At 47.0% G+C, this 16224-nt stretch overlaps 1 protein-coding gene across 1 annotated transcript; it reads left to right on the top strand.

Annotated features, from left to right (window-relative positions):
* The first annotated feature begins 343 nt into the window (after nucleotides 1–343).
* On the top strand, nucleotides 344–12394 carry HEYL (hes related family bHLH transcription factor with YRPW motif like). The gene is made up of 5 exons (XM_074934670.1): nucleotides 344–509; nucleotides 5165–5231; nucleotides 6110–6193; nucleotides 7505–7586; nucleotides 9068–12394. The coding sequence occupies exons 1-5, from the start codon at nucleotides 430–432 to the stop codon at nucleotides 9745–9747; spliced, it is 993 nt and encodes a 330-aa protein (XP_074790771.1). The 5' UTR covers nucleotides 344–429; the 3' UTR covers nucleotides 9748–12394.
* Nucleotides 12395–16224: the final 3830 nt, after the last annotated feature.

The following is a 16224-nucleotide window of genomic DNA, read 5'->3' as shown; positions in this document are numbered from 1 at the left end:
TCCCTTCCTACAGCCAGAAGGGGAGCAGGGCCGCCGAGACGGGACCGATCGCACCGCGCCCGGCCAGGGTGGGACAGCTCCCAGCTCCCCTTCCCTCCGCCCCCGCGACGGACCCTATCCACCCCCACGGGTGCGGGACAGCCACTCCCCCCCATAGACCCCCGATCGCCCCCACGTGCGGGGAGGGTGCGGGATAGCCTCCCCCCCATAGACCCCGGATCGCCCTCACGGGTGCTGGACAGCCACTCCCCCCCATACACGTGCGGGGGAGCCTCTAACCCCCCATAGACCCCCGATCGCCCCACGTGCGGGGAGGGTGCGGGATAGCCTCCCCCCCCATAGACTCCCCGATCGCCCCAAGTGCGGGACAGCCCCCCCCCATACACCCCCACGTGCGGGGAGGCTGTCTGCCCGCCGCTGTCTCGGAGGATGAAGCGGCTGAGCGAGGAGAGCTGGTCGGGCTCCGAGTCGGACGGGACCATAGACGTGGGCAAAGAGGAGGAATACAGGTAAGGAGGGAATACAGGTAAGGGGCACATGGGAGGGGCAGTGCGGGGGGGGGCTAGCATGGGGGTCAGGGTGCACTGGGGTAGGGAGGGCTGGAGCAATTTGTACAGTGGGGGGGCTGAGAGCCCCTGAACCAAACTGTAAACCCTGGAGATGATGGAAGCCACTTCCAGGGGGTTCGGGGCGGCCACACGCCTAGTTCCAGCACCTATGCGCCGGGGAGGTGGGTTTAGAGCCCAGCAGGGTCCTTCCAGCAGCTCCAGAGCCAAGCACTGGGAGTTCCCATCTCAGCCAGGCCACCCACTTGGGGCCACAGGCTGACCCGCCTCTGTGAACTTGGGCTAATCCCAGAATGGCCAGGGAGGGTGTGAGGATGATTTGTGCAATGCTCTGGGGCTGGAAAGTGCGAATGACCAGGGTTAATCATCACCATAAACCTCACAGCTGGAAAGCAAGGGACAGAAACTCACCCCAGCTCCCAGTGAAGGGATAGTGAACTGCCAGCCTTGGAGGAAATGCCAAACTAAGGCTAATGCAACTGATTTCCCACTCTCCCATCATGGCTAAGGGAAAGGAATAATCTCACCTTCTTTAACCCGAGCTCCTAGCTCCCCAAGAGACAGCTATGTATGCTCCCCCGATGCAAGGGCCAGTATCTATAATCTGCAGCGCTGTTTATCTGAAACCTCCCAAAGAATTTTGGACGAGTGAGTTTGTCCTGTACTAGCCACGCTGCCCGTGGAGTCATAATGCACCCATTGCCCGGTTAGGCCAAGGTTCATTTGCTCTTTATTAAATGCGGGAGGGATTGTGGTTTTCCCGCAGTACGAGTTTTTTCCATTGTACAAACCAAATAATGTTAGCAATGGACATTACCCATCGAGGGAGCTGAGTTTCAGCACCTGGGCTCCTCTCAGGCTCGAGCACTCTGCAGCTTGGGAAGACGGTTAAAGGAAAGGAGCAGGCCCTGTGCGATTTCCCCCTCTACGGTGCTATTTTAATTCTTTGCAAGGTCCCTGATCACTGCAGTTCTGTATGTTAAGGGAGCCTTGCTGCTGTTCCTCAAAGCACTGTGTTCCCACGCTGTGTCATCTGTTTGCCAGCAGCCCAGGCACTGCCCGTGGAAACAGACAGAGGAGGAATGTGCAAAGCACTCTGAAACTTGTTTTCTTCTCTGTCTTATACATCAGTTGCATGTGAACACTCATGTCTACAGCCCAGTATCCCCCAGTGCACCCGTAGAAATAAGCCCTTCGCTGCTTGATATCCTGAATACAGAAATCACCCATGGCCTCATTCTGTGAGCATCTCTTGCTAGGTGCCTCAGCAGGATATGCTCAGGTTCTCTCAGAATTAGGCCCTAAAGAACATTAGTACTTGCTGATATTAGCACTCAGCGTTACACGGCACCGTACAGGCAACAGAGAACAATTTACCCAACACATAACACATAGCACACATGCATCCAGCGGTAACACAACTATGGAGTGTATCTGTATATCATCCACCCTCCCAACGCACATGTCATATATCACATCACAGATCTATACAGCACAACACCACAGTCTGTCTTACAACACACTGATGGACATAACAGTACGTAGTGGCAGGTTTCAGAGTAACAGCCGTGTTAGTCTCTATTCGCAAAAAGAAAAGGAGTACTTGTGGCACCTTAGAGACTAACCAATTTATTTGAGCATAAGCTTTCGTGAGCTACAGCTCACTTCATCGGATGCATACTGTGGAAAGTGTAGAAGATCTTTTTATATATACACAAAGCATGAAAAAATACCTCCTCCCACCCCACTCTCCTGCCGTCTCAATCATTTATGTCAGGGAACAACCATAGAGATAGGGTTGATCTCTGTTGCAATTGAAAATATGTATTTCCAAAGCAAGATGTAAAACATAACATTATGATTGTTATATTATTTATTCTACTGTGGGTGGTGTGTAGGGGCCCCATTGTGTTTGTACAGCACCCAGCACGTAATGAAAGGACAGTTCCTGCCCTGACAAGTTTACAACCTAAGTAATGTACTAGTGTAAGAAATATAGCAGGCAAAGAGAAACACCACCAAGTGGGGAGTGTTGCCTAGAGCTTGGAGTAATTTGGGACAGTAAGTCAGGAGTTTGGGATTTGATTCCCGACTCCACCACTGATTTGCTGTGTGACTTTGGGGATAAGCTGCTGGCATTGCAAAGCATAATTAACTCATGTTTGTAAATGGCGGAGATCCTCAGCTGAAGGTTGGTACAGATGCGAAAGTGATTATTTTTGTTTATTAAAAAGCCAGCTGAACAATACTACAAATGACAAAGTCAGACAACAAGAAATGTATCAGTCATAGTCCTCCAGAAACTTAGACCAAATCGCCTTAAATTCCTCATATGTATCAGTCAAATGGAAGAAACCCTTTTGAAGTAAGCCAAATCCATCCGTCCAGTGTCTGGAACTGTAGTTTGCAAAGAGCAATGCATTCAAACAAAATGGGACTTTCTACTTTCCTACAAATGGAGGTTCAGGGTATTCAGACTGACTGTTAGTGAGTTCTATTGGACACATACACCACACACCCATACTGCACATCAAATCACATCCCTGTACCATATATACACACACAATCCCACATACAACAGTACAAATAAGAGTAAATACTCCTTGCTGTGAGCACATGCAAATGCTCTCCCATGTCCACCCTCTCACCATGCACACACACAAACACAGTATACACATAGACACAGGGAAAACACACAGCAGGCATGGAAAGACTACAAAAAAATGGGGTATATGAGATGGTACTTAAGGTAAGAGTTTGTCATTGTGTGTGATTTACGTGAAACATTGCTACTCGTACCGAGAGATCAACAAATCCATGTCCAGTAGCCTTTTGACGACATTCATTGTGTTAATCAATAACATATAACAGACGCACCATGTGAAGGTTGCCCTCTTGCCCCGGCTCACTAATCTGGACTTGGTTATTTGAATGTTGCTAATCACCTCTCTGGCCATATGGAAGAAGAAGAATTATAGTGAAACAACTTCTGGAAACCCCGCACCTTGTGCCTAACAAAATGTACTTTTAATGGACCGTGCTCATTCTAGGTTTTGGCCTGTTATGCAGAACACACTCTGCCTACAGAGATTTATTTAACAGGTTCTGCCATTAAAATGCTCTGTCAAACTGAAAAATATTGCGGTTTGATGGAGTGAACCCAAACCCCTTTCCAGACGTATTTTTCTTATTTGCTCTTCAGGTCCCTCGGGATGTCTGTACTGGAGAATGTTGTAAACTGTGTTTAGATTTTATCATCTTTGCTTCAAATGTCTCAAGAGGCAGGAACAGTCCAGCAGTTGGTCAGTTTCAGGAGCTGGGGTTGAGAGAAAAGTCTCCCAAGGACCACGGGAGATCAGTCAAGCAGAGGACTTTTGTAGCTTCTCTCTCAAACATACACATGGGTTCCACATCCGTGAAGTCCCCCATCTTCTAATTGTCTGTCCCTCTAAAGGATATGCTTCCTTTGAAATCCAAACGTACCTATGTCCCATGCAAAGCTGCTCTTATCCTGCATTTATTCTCCTGCATTATACAGCAGAATTGTAACAGTGAGATGATGAAAATGTTGTTTATATTAAAGATTTGACCTCCCCTTGTATTGTGCGTCCTGCACCATTACTTTGGGTCTTTTGTCTCACCTTTGGGTCTCAGCTGATGAAAGGTCTGAAGAGCATTCTCCCCTAGTTTTTCCCATTCTAGATCTCTTTTTCCGGGGCTTCTGCACTGCAGCTTGTGACATCTGGTTGGGGACAACAGCGCCTTCAGGGACTGTCTATTGGCAGGCAGTGATCACTGTGCTGAGTAATGTAACGAGGCATTTTCCACCTACTTCCGCCTTCACAGCTGAGCTCCATCTCTATGGTGCTCCAGTCCCTCTAATTATGGGGAGCAACTGGTTTTGTCCGTTTAAAAGTTTACCTTTCAGCTGTTTGCTGTGTAACCAGATACTGCCCTGGGGAATCCGGGATAACTTTATGTCTGTCACAGGAGAAGCAAACATGCAGCTGCAAGAAGTGTTCTTCTCAGGGAAATAATTGCATGATCCAGGAAAGCCCTGACCTACCACATAAATGCTGTCACCAGCCTGATCCTGAGGCATGAGTTCCCTAACTCCTACTTACATCAGTGGGAGTTGTGGGTGCTCGGATCCATTATCACAATGATGGTATAAAATGCTGCAGGTTTATAAAAGAGATCTGAAATCTGAAAGAACGGAGAAAACCAGGATCAGATCTTTGCTTTTGCAAAGGATCAGATCTTTGCTTTTGCAACAAGTCAGGAAGATGCTGTCTATTTTGATACCAAAAGACAATATATGCCTCTTAGCAGAATGGCCTGCCAGAAATCTCTTGCAGTCTGATGGGCATTTTCAGGGAGGAGAGATCCCAAGTCCCGCCCAGCTCCCCTTGCCACCTCCCGCTTTACTTAGCTCTAAGTAGACTGTGCTTAAAATGGTACAGAAATCTCAAGACTCCCTTCTACGTGGGAAATCCCATGTGGTGAGTGGGTGTAAAGTCTGTGTGTGTGGTTAACAAATAGACAGCATCTGAAACACCTCCCCACTCCCTTTTTTTCTTCTTCTTCTTTCTATACAGCCAAGTATCCAGGGCTGTTTCTCCCACCACCACATCTCAGATACAAGCCAGGAAGAAGCGGAGAGGGGTGAGTAGCATTTATGCTACAAAACCTAACAGCCATATTGTGCCCGTCAGTGGCATGCACAGATTGAGGACATGTGAATGCTGTAAGGTTTTTAATGCTCATTACGGAGTAAGCTATAGTTCAGCAAAGAAATGGGCCGTTTTAACCCTTCTGTCTCATGGATCTCTATTGTTAACGAAGGTGAGCTCCATATCCCAAGGGAGAAGCAGTGTTAGAACAGTATAGGAAAGAAGCTTCTATTTCCAACTCTACAACACCAGGGATGGGCTCTTCTGGGGGCTGGGCTCTTCTGGGGGCTGGAGAGGCTCCAGGCATAACTTAGCTTTGGTGGCCTAAGTCACAGCATCCTCCCTGAGCTGCCCTCTGGACCACTGCACTGGCTGGAATCTCCCTAGGGCTGCATGATGCTGCCCTGTGTCTAGCACGTCCCTTGTGATGGGGTCCTCTGAAGGTACAGCTTTTCCTCCACCCTGCCTGCACTGGGGAAATTGTCCTCAGTGGCAACTGGGGCTTGTCGGGCATGTTAATGCTGCTCTGGCCCTTTTATCCACCCTATAGGGGTTGGGATCCCACCCCAAGTGTTGTTGGGCAAGTCATTTAACTCCCCCCACCCCCGTGCCTCAGTTTCTCCATTGGTAACACTGATTTATTTCATTTGATGAAAAGTGCCTATCTAAAATTGTAGATATTAAAGGGGATATTAAAAATGGGGGACGATCTGTACCCCATGGAGGGCTATGAGGCTCCATTAACCAGTGCTTGTTAAAGAATTTGAGATCCCTAGGTGGAAGGCATTCTAGAAATGGGAGGTATAAGTCTAAAAATGATTATGGGATATGGGGCCCAGCTACGCTCCTCTGAATGGATTTATTTTGTAGATCATTGAGAAGCGGCGTCGTGACCGTATTAACAGCAGCCTGTCTGAACTGCGGCGTTTAGTCCCCACTGCCTTTGAGAAGCAGGTACGTGAAGAATGTCAGACGTGACCATTTTCCCCCCAGGGGCTTATAGTTTTAAGAAAGGCAATGGTGTCCCTAGCTTCTGTTTGCCAGAATCTGGGAATGAGCAACAGGGGATGGATCACTTGATGATGACCTGTTCTGTTCACTCCCTCTGGGGCACCTGGCATTGGCCAGAGTCAGAAGACAGGATACTGGGCTAGATGGACCCTTGATTTGGCCCAGTAGGGCCATTCTTATGTTCTTATGTTAAAGAAAAGACCTTCTGGTGCTTATGAACAAACATTCAGAGAGGGGTCATATCAGCAGAGTAAATTATCTTCAGGCAGCCCAAATCAGGGTTGTGGTTCAATGGTTGGGAGGCATCTTGCTTTTACAGCCATTTCACCTTAGGCATTAATTTAATTAGCTCTCATTAGCTGAGCAGGGTTTGGGTTGGACAGTGGTCAGAGCTTGGGTGGGAGATCTGAGGACCACCAGCTGGTGCTGCAGAAAGAGATGCTGATGATGGAGTAGGTAGCATTCCTCTCTCTTAGTCGCCAATGCTGCCCTAATGCTTAAGCAGCTGCTGTCTTCTGGATGAGATCTAAAAACAAGGTCCTGCCCATTCTCTGTGAAAAGATCTCCTGAAATCCAAGTCACGTGTCCAGCATATGTGATTGTTGCTTCTTTTTGTCCCCTGTTAACATCTGTTTATCTAAAGGCCCCAAACCTCTCAGGGTACTTTTCCCAGTTGGGGTGCTAAACCCAAGAGTCGTGCTCAGATTGTAACTTGACCTAAATTCCTTCTGCAACTACATTTGGAGATGTTATTCTTCATTGGTCCAGCTCCAAAGTGTTACGTAATGTCAACGGCGCACAATGACTGCTGCATTCCACCCCAGAGGTGTCTGCATTTCACTGATGGGTAATTGTTAAATACAGTCTGTAGATCCTGTTAGGATTCTTCAGGGGTGAAAACCCCATAAACGCTCTAAATTATTATCACCCAGAGGATAAGTAGGTGGTAAAATAGGGTGGTAATAAATCTTCCAGGAAACCTTATGGAGAATAAAAGACATTTAGCTGCAGCAGGGACGAACGGAAACAGAGATTTTCAGTTTGCCTCACAGCATCTTTTGAGGGGAGATCCATTTTCCTTACCACTTGATTCGAGATGAGTCTGAATCCAAACCCTGAATCTGTTCATCTGCCCATTTCTGGAAAGTTCAGGCCCCCTTGCTGATGGCTCCCTTAATGAGATGGAATCCTAGATTTTAAAACGGTGGATTGATAGTCTCTCTTTCTCTGCCCCTCCCTGCTTTCAATACACAGGGCTCCTCCAAGCTGGAGAAGGCAGAGATCCTGCAAATGACAGTGGACCATTTAAAAATGCTTCATGCTACTGGGGGAACAGGTGAGAACTGCTTCTGTAAACGTGTGTGCTGAGGGTGAAATCCCGGCTGTATTGAAAGCAATGGCAAGACTCCCACTGACCCCCCAGGGGGACAGGATTTCTTCTGAGGGGAGGAAAATTCACCCTTGACTCTGAGAGCGGCGTCCCATTCTTATTGTCCGTTGTTTACTCCAGAAATCGTTAATACGAAGGTTATAGAAATGATTTGGTGTTTGCTTTTGAAAGGAAGCGGCTCTCCCATGGGGAGACTTTCCACTTCCGGTGCTACTATTTGTTCTCCTGCATATGGGTCAGGGTCTCACATTTAGGCCTTGGCAGACTGAGGTGTGCCATATGGTGTGTCCCGTGTAACCACAGAAAAGGCAGCCAACTCCCAGAACAGCGACAGCTATGCACACAGACCCGGGCAAGGCTACACACTTAGTCATGCTTGCAAATGGACCTGGCTTCCAAACCAAAGTCTGCCTCCTCCACATCCCATTGGGATACGTTTCCTGGCACTGCCTGGAGTCTGGTTAGTGACTCGGCATAGAAACATGCCTTTTTCCACCCCCCCATCTAACAGTTTGTAACACACAAGGGGATACACGTCCTCCGCAAGAGCAAAGTTCCCATTCTCCGCTTGCCCAGTGACTCTGGCGGGGATCTCAGTTTCAACACAGTAAACCTCTGACTCGATTAAAACACAGTTCTGTCTCGCTGGGTAGATGGGACTAGACTGTGGACTTTAGCAGAGTTACATCATGGTCTAGGAACACTGTTTAAATACTCAGCTTGACTATGCTACAAGGCTGAAACATGGTGTCAACAGGGTCCCCAAAATGTGAGGTGGTGCAGTACTTTGTCCATGCTGGTTGTGCTCTCTGGTTTATTGCCCATCCTCTCGGGAAGCCCAAGAAGGAAAGAGACTGAAGGAACAATTGGTAGTTTTATTGTGCCTCATTGATCGTCTCCACAATCCAAGGCTTTGGGCCCTCTAGAGCCAATAGTCTTGGGTCTGAGACTGTCTCGTATCCTTCAGTTGGACATCTGTTTAAATAAAATATGAGTAACAGAGTCAAACAGTTGTCTCTAAATGCAGGGAGGGGCCATTAAGCTGTCCATTGCGAAGTCGACATCACACAACCTGCTGGTCTAGGAATGGCCATACCAGAAGAGACCCACAATATTGCCTCCAGCAGCAGCCAGTGACAGAATCCAAAGGAAATTACTTCCTGATCCCAGCCGGTGATCAGTTTATGCCCTGAACCAAGAACATTGATGGCCCTGATCATTTTATCCTAGCTAGAGTAACTGCAGATGCTAGTCTTATTCATGTAAACGTCAAATTCTTTTTTCAAGCTCACCCGGCTATTTGCTTCAATAATATCATGGGGCGGCAAATTCCTCAGGTTAAATGCGCAATTACGTTAAAATTTGTAGTGAAATCAGTTGTCTGTGCTCTTGGTGGACATGATGCTATATATGTCTTTTTCTCCCAGGGTTCTTGGATGCCCGAGCCCTGGCTGTGGATTACAGGAGTATCGGCTTCCGTGAATGCCTCACTGAAGTTGTCAGATACCTTGGTATCCTTGAGGGACAAAACGGTGCTGATCCTATCCGGCTACGACTCCTCTCCCACCTGAATAATTATGTTGCTGAAATGGAGCCTTCGCCTATGGCCACTTCCCTTCTGCCCTTTCAGATGTGGCCCTGGTCATTCCTCCACAATTCCACAGCCCCCGCCAATCAAGTACTAATACCCAGGAGGGAGGTTGTCCCGGGTCTAGCTGTCTTGACTGCTTCCCCCCTGGCTTATCCAAGTACCACCATGAGAAGGGCTCCCGTTCGCCGAATTCCTAGTGCCATCATGCCAGCCCGCCGAAACTTCCTGTCCAATAGGATGGCCTCTTCATCCCGGAGGGCTAGACCCACAGTGACGTCAACAACCCCATGTGCCATGTCCAGTGTGCCATCAGCAAGTGGTGCCCTGAGAGATGCCACCTCTAGGAGCAGCCAGATTGCAACGTTCCTGCTCTCCTCCACCTCTGCTGGAGTTCCCATACCACCTGCTTCTCACACAGCTCCTCCGGCTTCGAATGATTCTCCCCAGGGGCCAGGCACCAGAGGTGGAACTTCCAGACTCTGCCGCTCCTGGGCTACTGAAATTGGGGCTTTCTGATCCCTCCCTGACAAAATCCTTAATGGAGACAAAAATCATCAGCAGCCACTGCTCAAAAAGCATGCTTCGATGAACAGCTTCTTTCCTGCTTTGCAGAAATAAAGGATCCTCTCCTCACCTTGCCACCCCTTCTTATTCCTCACGTCATCTTCCCTCCCTCCCCATCACACTGTCTCCCTCTTTTTCATTTCAGGTTTGCAGATTTTTTATTGAACTGAATGTATTTGTCTGTGTACAGCTCCACTAAAGGTTATGGGTGAGGTTTATACACAGATCCTAATTCAGACCTTTCCCTTCCCCAGCCCAGGCCCTGGTAGAGCTGAATGTTGCAGTCTGAAAAATGTACACCAGCCTTGGCACTGATTTGACTTTGCTGGAGACACAGAGCTCCCAAGCAGTGGCACTTTCTAACACTTGTGTGCAGTGGTGTTGTAGCCATGAAGGTCCCAGAATGTTAGCAAGACAAGATGGGGGAGGGAATATCTTTTGTTGGACCAACTTCTGTTGGTGACCAACACAAGCTTTCCATCTTATACAGAGCTCTTCCTCAGGCCAGCCCTGAAGAAGAATTCTGTGTCAGCTCGAAAGCTTGTCTCTCTCACCAACAGAAGTTGGTCCAATAAAAGATATTCCCTCCCGCACCTTGACTTTCGAGCATTGACTTCCTCCTAGCTTCAGCATGTTGTTTGACACGATCTGAGTGAGGTGAGACATGTCGGCGAGTAATAGAGACAATCTACCACACGCACACAAACTGTCCTTTGATAACTGAACCCAACCCCCATCAGGATTGCCGTGAACAGTCAGGACACTTGGGAGGTTCCTCTCCGTTGGCCAACCCCATTCTGTTGATCTCTAAAAATGGAGAGCTTGACATTATGCGTAACAAGCTGATTCAAAACCACAGAACCCTGAGGGACGACTTGGCTGAAAACGTAACAGTTCCCGATCTCCCTCTGAACTGACACCCTGTGATACCCAGTACGCATTCCTGCTGCATAGAATTATCCCAGCACAGGACTTCCTGTACTTAAGACCTCAATACTATGTGCAGTTCGCATTTTCATCTCCCGTGGCTTGGCTTTTACCGAAAACCAGGGCCTTCCCAAGTGTCACTAGCGAACTTGATTTACGGAAACATTTCCCTGATCCTGTGCTTAGATCAATGCTGTTATCAGAATGTTTTCAGGAGGGAGTATCAGACATTACTGTGCAAAATGCCTTTGCCAGCTGCTGTTTGGGATTCCCTATGTAGATAATTCAGATGTCGGTGAGAGAGACAGACCTTGCTCATCCAGTGAAGCATTACAGAGTAAGGGAGCAGGTTTCCGAAGTGACACCTGTCATGGAGGGGAAGGGTTGGCAGCTGAACTATGAGGGAGAAGGATGCCCTTCCTTCTCTCTTCCCCTCTTGAGCCATCAATCCTCCCTCCCCATATGAAAATACATTACCATAAAGGGAAGAGTGGAAGAAAGCATCCTTTACCCCAGGCTCCTCCTTTGTTTTCACCAACTTCCAGATCCTTAATTAAATTTTCTAGCCTGTTCTGCCAGGCCCACCTCTACTCTTTTTCTTTATTGCCATGTTCTCTGCATGGACTTGATCCCAAACCCACTGAAGTCAATGGCCGTCTTTCCACTGACTTCATGGGCTTTTGACCAGCCCCTAGAATGTCCTCTGTCTCTTGAAAGCTTTCTCTGCCTTTGTCTTCTCTCTGTGTGTTCCTATATAAATGCCAAGGATGATGATTATTATTTGGTTCCTGCTGCAATCAGCTGAGAAGCGGCAGTAGTAAGAGAGTGCTCAGAAGTTGCCCGAATGGGTGTAGGAAATGCTGTTTATATAAAACAGAAGCATAGGAAGGGCAGTTGGTGTGATCTGGTGACCGGATGGCCATGGAGTCTATGAGAACCAGGGCCTGTTTCCACAGAAGGGGTTGGGAGACTAGAACAGTTCCTCCCAACCAAGACATCTGGCCACCCTAGCCACAGGCTGTCTATTGCCCCGGTGCACTTCTCTTGGCATTATTATTTTATATAACATATAAGAAGGCAGTATACCTCCACTTAAATCAACGCAAGACCCCTCTTCCCTGAACCTGTGTTTTTATTTTCTTGGATTTATGCAGAAGCTGGCATTGGTCCAGTTGAATACCCTCTAATTGCATCAACGTGACCCTTGCCTGAGTCAGTGGTGCCGTGCCAGGAAGGGCAAAGCAGAGAAAGGAACAAAGGGGGAACAGTGAGTAGTGTTTTTTTAATGTAACAGACCCTCCCCATCCCAGACGTCAAGCAAGTGGCCAGTTGTGTATTGAACTGGTGGCTCAGCAGTGGCATTGATACAGCTGTGTATCTGACATATGTATGTTAAATGTATATGGGTCAGACAGACTTGTTTTGGAAGTGAGTCCCTCCTGATTGCTCTCAATACACATAAATGCCCCTGGCCCCCGGTACTTGTCCTCATTCATTTCCTGAGGTGGCAGAGTCAATCAGGAATGCAATATTCCAGTTCGGAGAAGTTCCCTGTGGACTGGTTGTTCCTGGAGCTAGTCTGTGCCTTAGAGCCCACACTTTGCACTGCGCAGAGCTGTTAACGTTGTGAGCTGTCAGACATCCAGCAAAAGGTGTCAAATAAAGTCTTCCAAACCCATGTCATGGTTGTGAAATGTGCTGTTGTGTCACAGTCTGTTTTGCTGGAGATGTCACATGAGATCCCTTTGCAACTCTTCAGTCAGCTTTGGACTTGAAGATGATTCCAAATTACTGAAAATAGTTGAGTTTTGCCACCTCACTTTTCCAGATCATTTATGAATATGATGAACAGCACAAGTCCCAGTACAGATCCTTGGAGGACCCTGCTATTTATCTCTCTCCATTGTGAAAACTGACTATTTATTCCTACACCTTGCCTTCTATCTTTTACCCAGTTACTGATCCATGAGAGGACCTTCCCATGACAGCTTACTTTGCTTGAGAGCCTTTGGTGAGGGACCTTGTCAAAGGCTTTCAGAAAATCTAGGTACACTATATCCACTGGATCACCCTTGTCCACATGTTTGTTGACCCCCTCAAGGAGTTCTAGTAGATTGGTGAGGCATGATTTCCCTTTACAAAAACCATGTTGACTCTTCCCCAACAAATCATGTTCATCTATGTGTCTGTTCTTTGCTGTAGTTTCAATCAATTTGCCCGGAACTGAAGTTAGGCTTACTGGCCTGTAATTGGATAGCCTCTGGAGCATTTTTTAAAAATTGGTGTCACATTAGCTATCCTCCAGTCATCTGGTACAGAAGCTGATTTAAATGATAGGTTACATATAACAGACAAGAGACAAGGTGAATGAGATAATATCTTTTATTGGACCAACTTCTGTTGGTGAGAGAGACAAGCTTTTGAGCTACACAGAGTTCTTCCTCAAGACTGGGCAAGAGGAGACATTCGTTATATTGCAGATGCTCTGATTAGGGTTGCCAGTTTTGGTTGGAGGTTTCATCACATGACATAATCTTTAATTATAGATTCATCTTTAATTCCTGGAGACTCCAGGACAATCCTGGAGGACTGGCAATCCTAGCTCTGATTGTAAGGAGTAACTACATTCCATTTGCCAAAGTTTCCGTGCGTGAATAATTTTGCCCACCTATGGTCTCCCGTTTTAAATGGATGAAATGATCGTCCCCATCTCCTGTCCCTTCTTCCAGTCAAATGCAGGAGGAAGCACTTCTGCTTTTAATATGATTCAGGTCTGCCCCCTAATGGTAAAGCCAAAACGTTAATGAGAAATCCTGACTCAGGCTCAGAGGATACAATAAGACATAGAGTCTATGGCTACCACTGATGAAATGTGACCTTCCAGCATCCAACTGAAAATTCATATTAAAAAAATAGCCTACCTCTTACCATATTGTGCAGTGCCAGTACATAATGAAAAGGAGTACTTGTGGCATCTTAGAGACTAACAAATTTATTTGAGCATAAGCTTTCGTGAGCTACAGCTCACTTCAATAAATTGGTTAGTCTCTAAGGTGCCACAAGTACTCCTTTTCTTTTTGCGAATACAGACTAACATGGCTGCTACTCTGAAACCTGTACATAATGAATTACTTTTCAGAATCATGACAAATAAATGACCTTGGAAGACCACAGGGCAAAGGGTCTTGCACTGACCTGCCCTCATTAGGAGCATACTCGGAGAATAAAGAATATTAAAAGAACATAATCAGAAACCTTTGCTCCAGCCACCTCTGAAGGCCTGAAGAGTGCAGATAGAGAAAGCTCTCTGGGATCCAGGCCCCACAGTCAGAGGGAGCCCAGAAACATCTGGAATCAGCCAGAGCAGTAGGATCCATCTGACTCACCAACTATTTTGGGCACAGAAAGCAGAAGATGGATCTTGTGTGCCCTCCCCCCACCCCCATGTCAATTCACTTTGTGATCTAACCTTCACGTATAAGGAGACAGCATGTGGGAGTCATGTGACTCCAACTTCATGGAAGGGGACACAAAGTTATAATGAATATGCATCTAGAATAATCTTAATATACTCAAGCCCAGGGATCTGGATGCTCAAACAGCTAAAGCAAATGCTGCATTCAGAATGGTTTCCAAGGTACCAACACCACTGCAGCCCTAGTTTTTGAGGATGTCTGGGCCATTTAAAACTGTATTCTTTCAAGAAAGTTTAATCAGGAGCACTAAACTCTGGGCCAAATTTTTCAAATAGAAATTGCAGGTTGACAGTGTTCTGATCCAGAGCAGGCAGGTGGGCAGTGTACAAACCTCAGAGTGAACATAATGGCAAGTGGAAAGGAAACAGACAATAACATTGTGTCAGGCTTTGCTAACCACTCCCAGGTGTCACCAGAGTCCAATGATCTTGTGAGGCATTGGGAATCTGGCTGCTGAGTTGGGAGGACATGAGCTCCGAAGCAGAAAATGCCAGGGGGCTGGAAAGGGGTTACAACCAAAAAATATTGTAAAACAAGATATTTTATTAATCCATTGATTCCTTTTACTCTTCCACTGTAAATTATTTACCATAGTGGAAGGATAGTTTACCAATAAATAGAAACAACGATTGGTTTTATCGAGGATTAAAGAAAATTAAATGTGCTGTATAACTGAAAAGCCATATTATAACCGCAACAAGACCCTGAAGGATATGTTAGGTTCTCTTAACTTGCACATCATTAATGCCCTGATGTGTCTAACTCTTATACTAAAGAGTCTGCGTAATTATGGCTCTCCAGAGCATTGATTCTAGTGAGTCTGGAGTTGGGGCATGTTTCAGCAGTTTTCTTCTCCATTCATTGCTGTTCAACCCTCACCCTTTTACTCACCTGGTGAATGGAGAATGACAGCTGGCATGCATAGGGAGATGTTGAAGCACATTGGTCCTGCTCCAGGGCAACATATGATGCGAACTGGCGTTTTCTTCAGGAACTAGCCCTTGTTCAAGGAAAAATGATGTTCTAAATACTAGAAGCAGATTGCTATGGGAACAACTCCAGTTACAGTCACTCCTGATCTCAGTGCTGTGAGGGTATCTCCAAAACCATAGCTAAGAGCCACACACTTCTAGGGCAGTGAGACAGAATAGTCAGGCGCACACCCTGTCTTCAGGTGCATTTCACTGGCTGCTTTTCTTTCTCTGCTCCCCCTTTCTTCCTGACTCAGTTGGTTTCCTCCTTTTTCACCTCAGTTTCAATCCCATGACACTGTTCCTCTCCTGTGTTTCATCAGCTGCCTAGTAACCCTCTGTTCAATGATTGTCACAGCACCACAGAACATCTTCATTCCAGTCCCTTCATGGACTGAAGAGAGACCCTCACCCCAGTCCTCCTGTGCACTGTTTGCAGGGGAGAGGACAAGAATCTCTCTCAAGTGCCATTAAAAATAATCACCCCATATTGACCCAGACTCATGTCCTTATGACCCATTCCCAACTGCCCCTTCCAATGGCCCAACCCCAACTGCCATGGAATCTTCTGGCTCCAACATTTCCATCTCTTCACTGGCGAACGGGATGGTATCGCCTCCTGGCTACGAATTTATCTCAGTGCCATTACAAATATTCAACTCCGCTCTCCCAATGCAGAAGCAACACGCTTTTGGTATAACTTGAGTGAAGGGGGGTTGGTATGGGGGGGTATATTTTGTTGCCATGCGGCTGACAGGAGGGTTGGAACGACTGTCAGGCCTTGTGTGGTGGGTTGCCTTAGCCCAGTGGAGTCATGGGGGAGGTTATTGGTAGGAGTTTGCCCCAGAATTGGCATGGGGGGTAGACTGACAGGATTTGAGGTGGGGATGGCCTTTGACAGTTGGAAGGAGGGCAAGAATGGCCAAGTTAAAGGGAGTTGCCAGGATTTGGGTGGGGTTTTGTAGGGGAAAAGTGAATGTCAGGACTTTGCCCGTGTGTTTTGTGGGGTGAAGGGGAAGGGTGTCAGAATTAGTCAGGGGATTTGCCCCTATTTG

Source organism: Natator depressus, chromosome 19, assembly GCF_965152275.1.
Source record: "Natator depressus isolate rNatDep1 chromosome 19, rNatDep2.hap1, whole genome shotgun sequence".
Lineage (NCBI taxonomy): Eukaryota > Metazoa > Chordata > Testudines > Cheloniidae > Natator > Natator depressus.
This window is presented reverse-complemented; position numbering and strand designations above follow the sequence as displayed.

Excerpts from the sequence above, each read along its gene's own strand:
- HEYL (XM_074934670.1), top strand. The coding sequence starts at position 430 with ATGAAGCGGCTGAGCGAGGAGAGCTGGTCGGGCTCCGAGTCGGACGGG. Across the intron at positions 510-5,164 it reads GGCAAAGAGGAGGAATACAG|CCAAGTATCCAGGGCTGTTT; the intron begins GTAAGGAGGGAA and ends CTTTCTATACAG. Across the intron at positions 6,194-7,504 it reads CCACTGCCTTTGAGAAGCAG|GGCTCCTCCAAGCTGGAGAA; the intron begins GTACGTGAAGAA and ends TTCAATACACAG.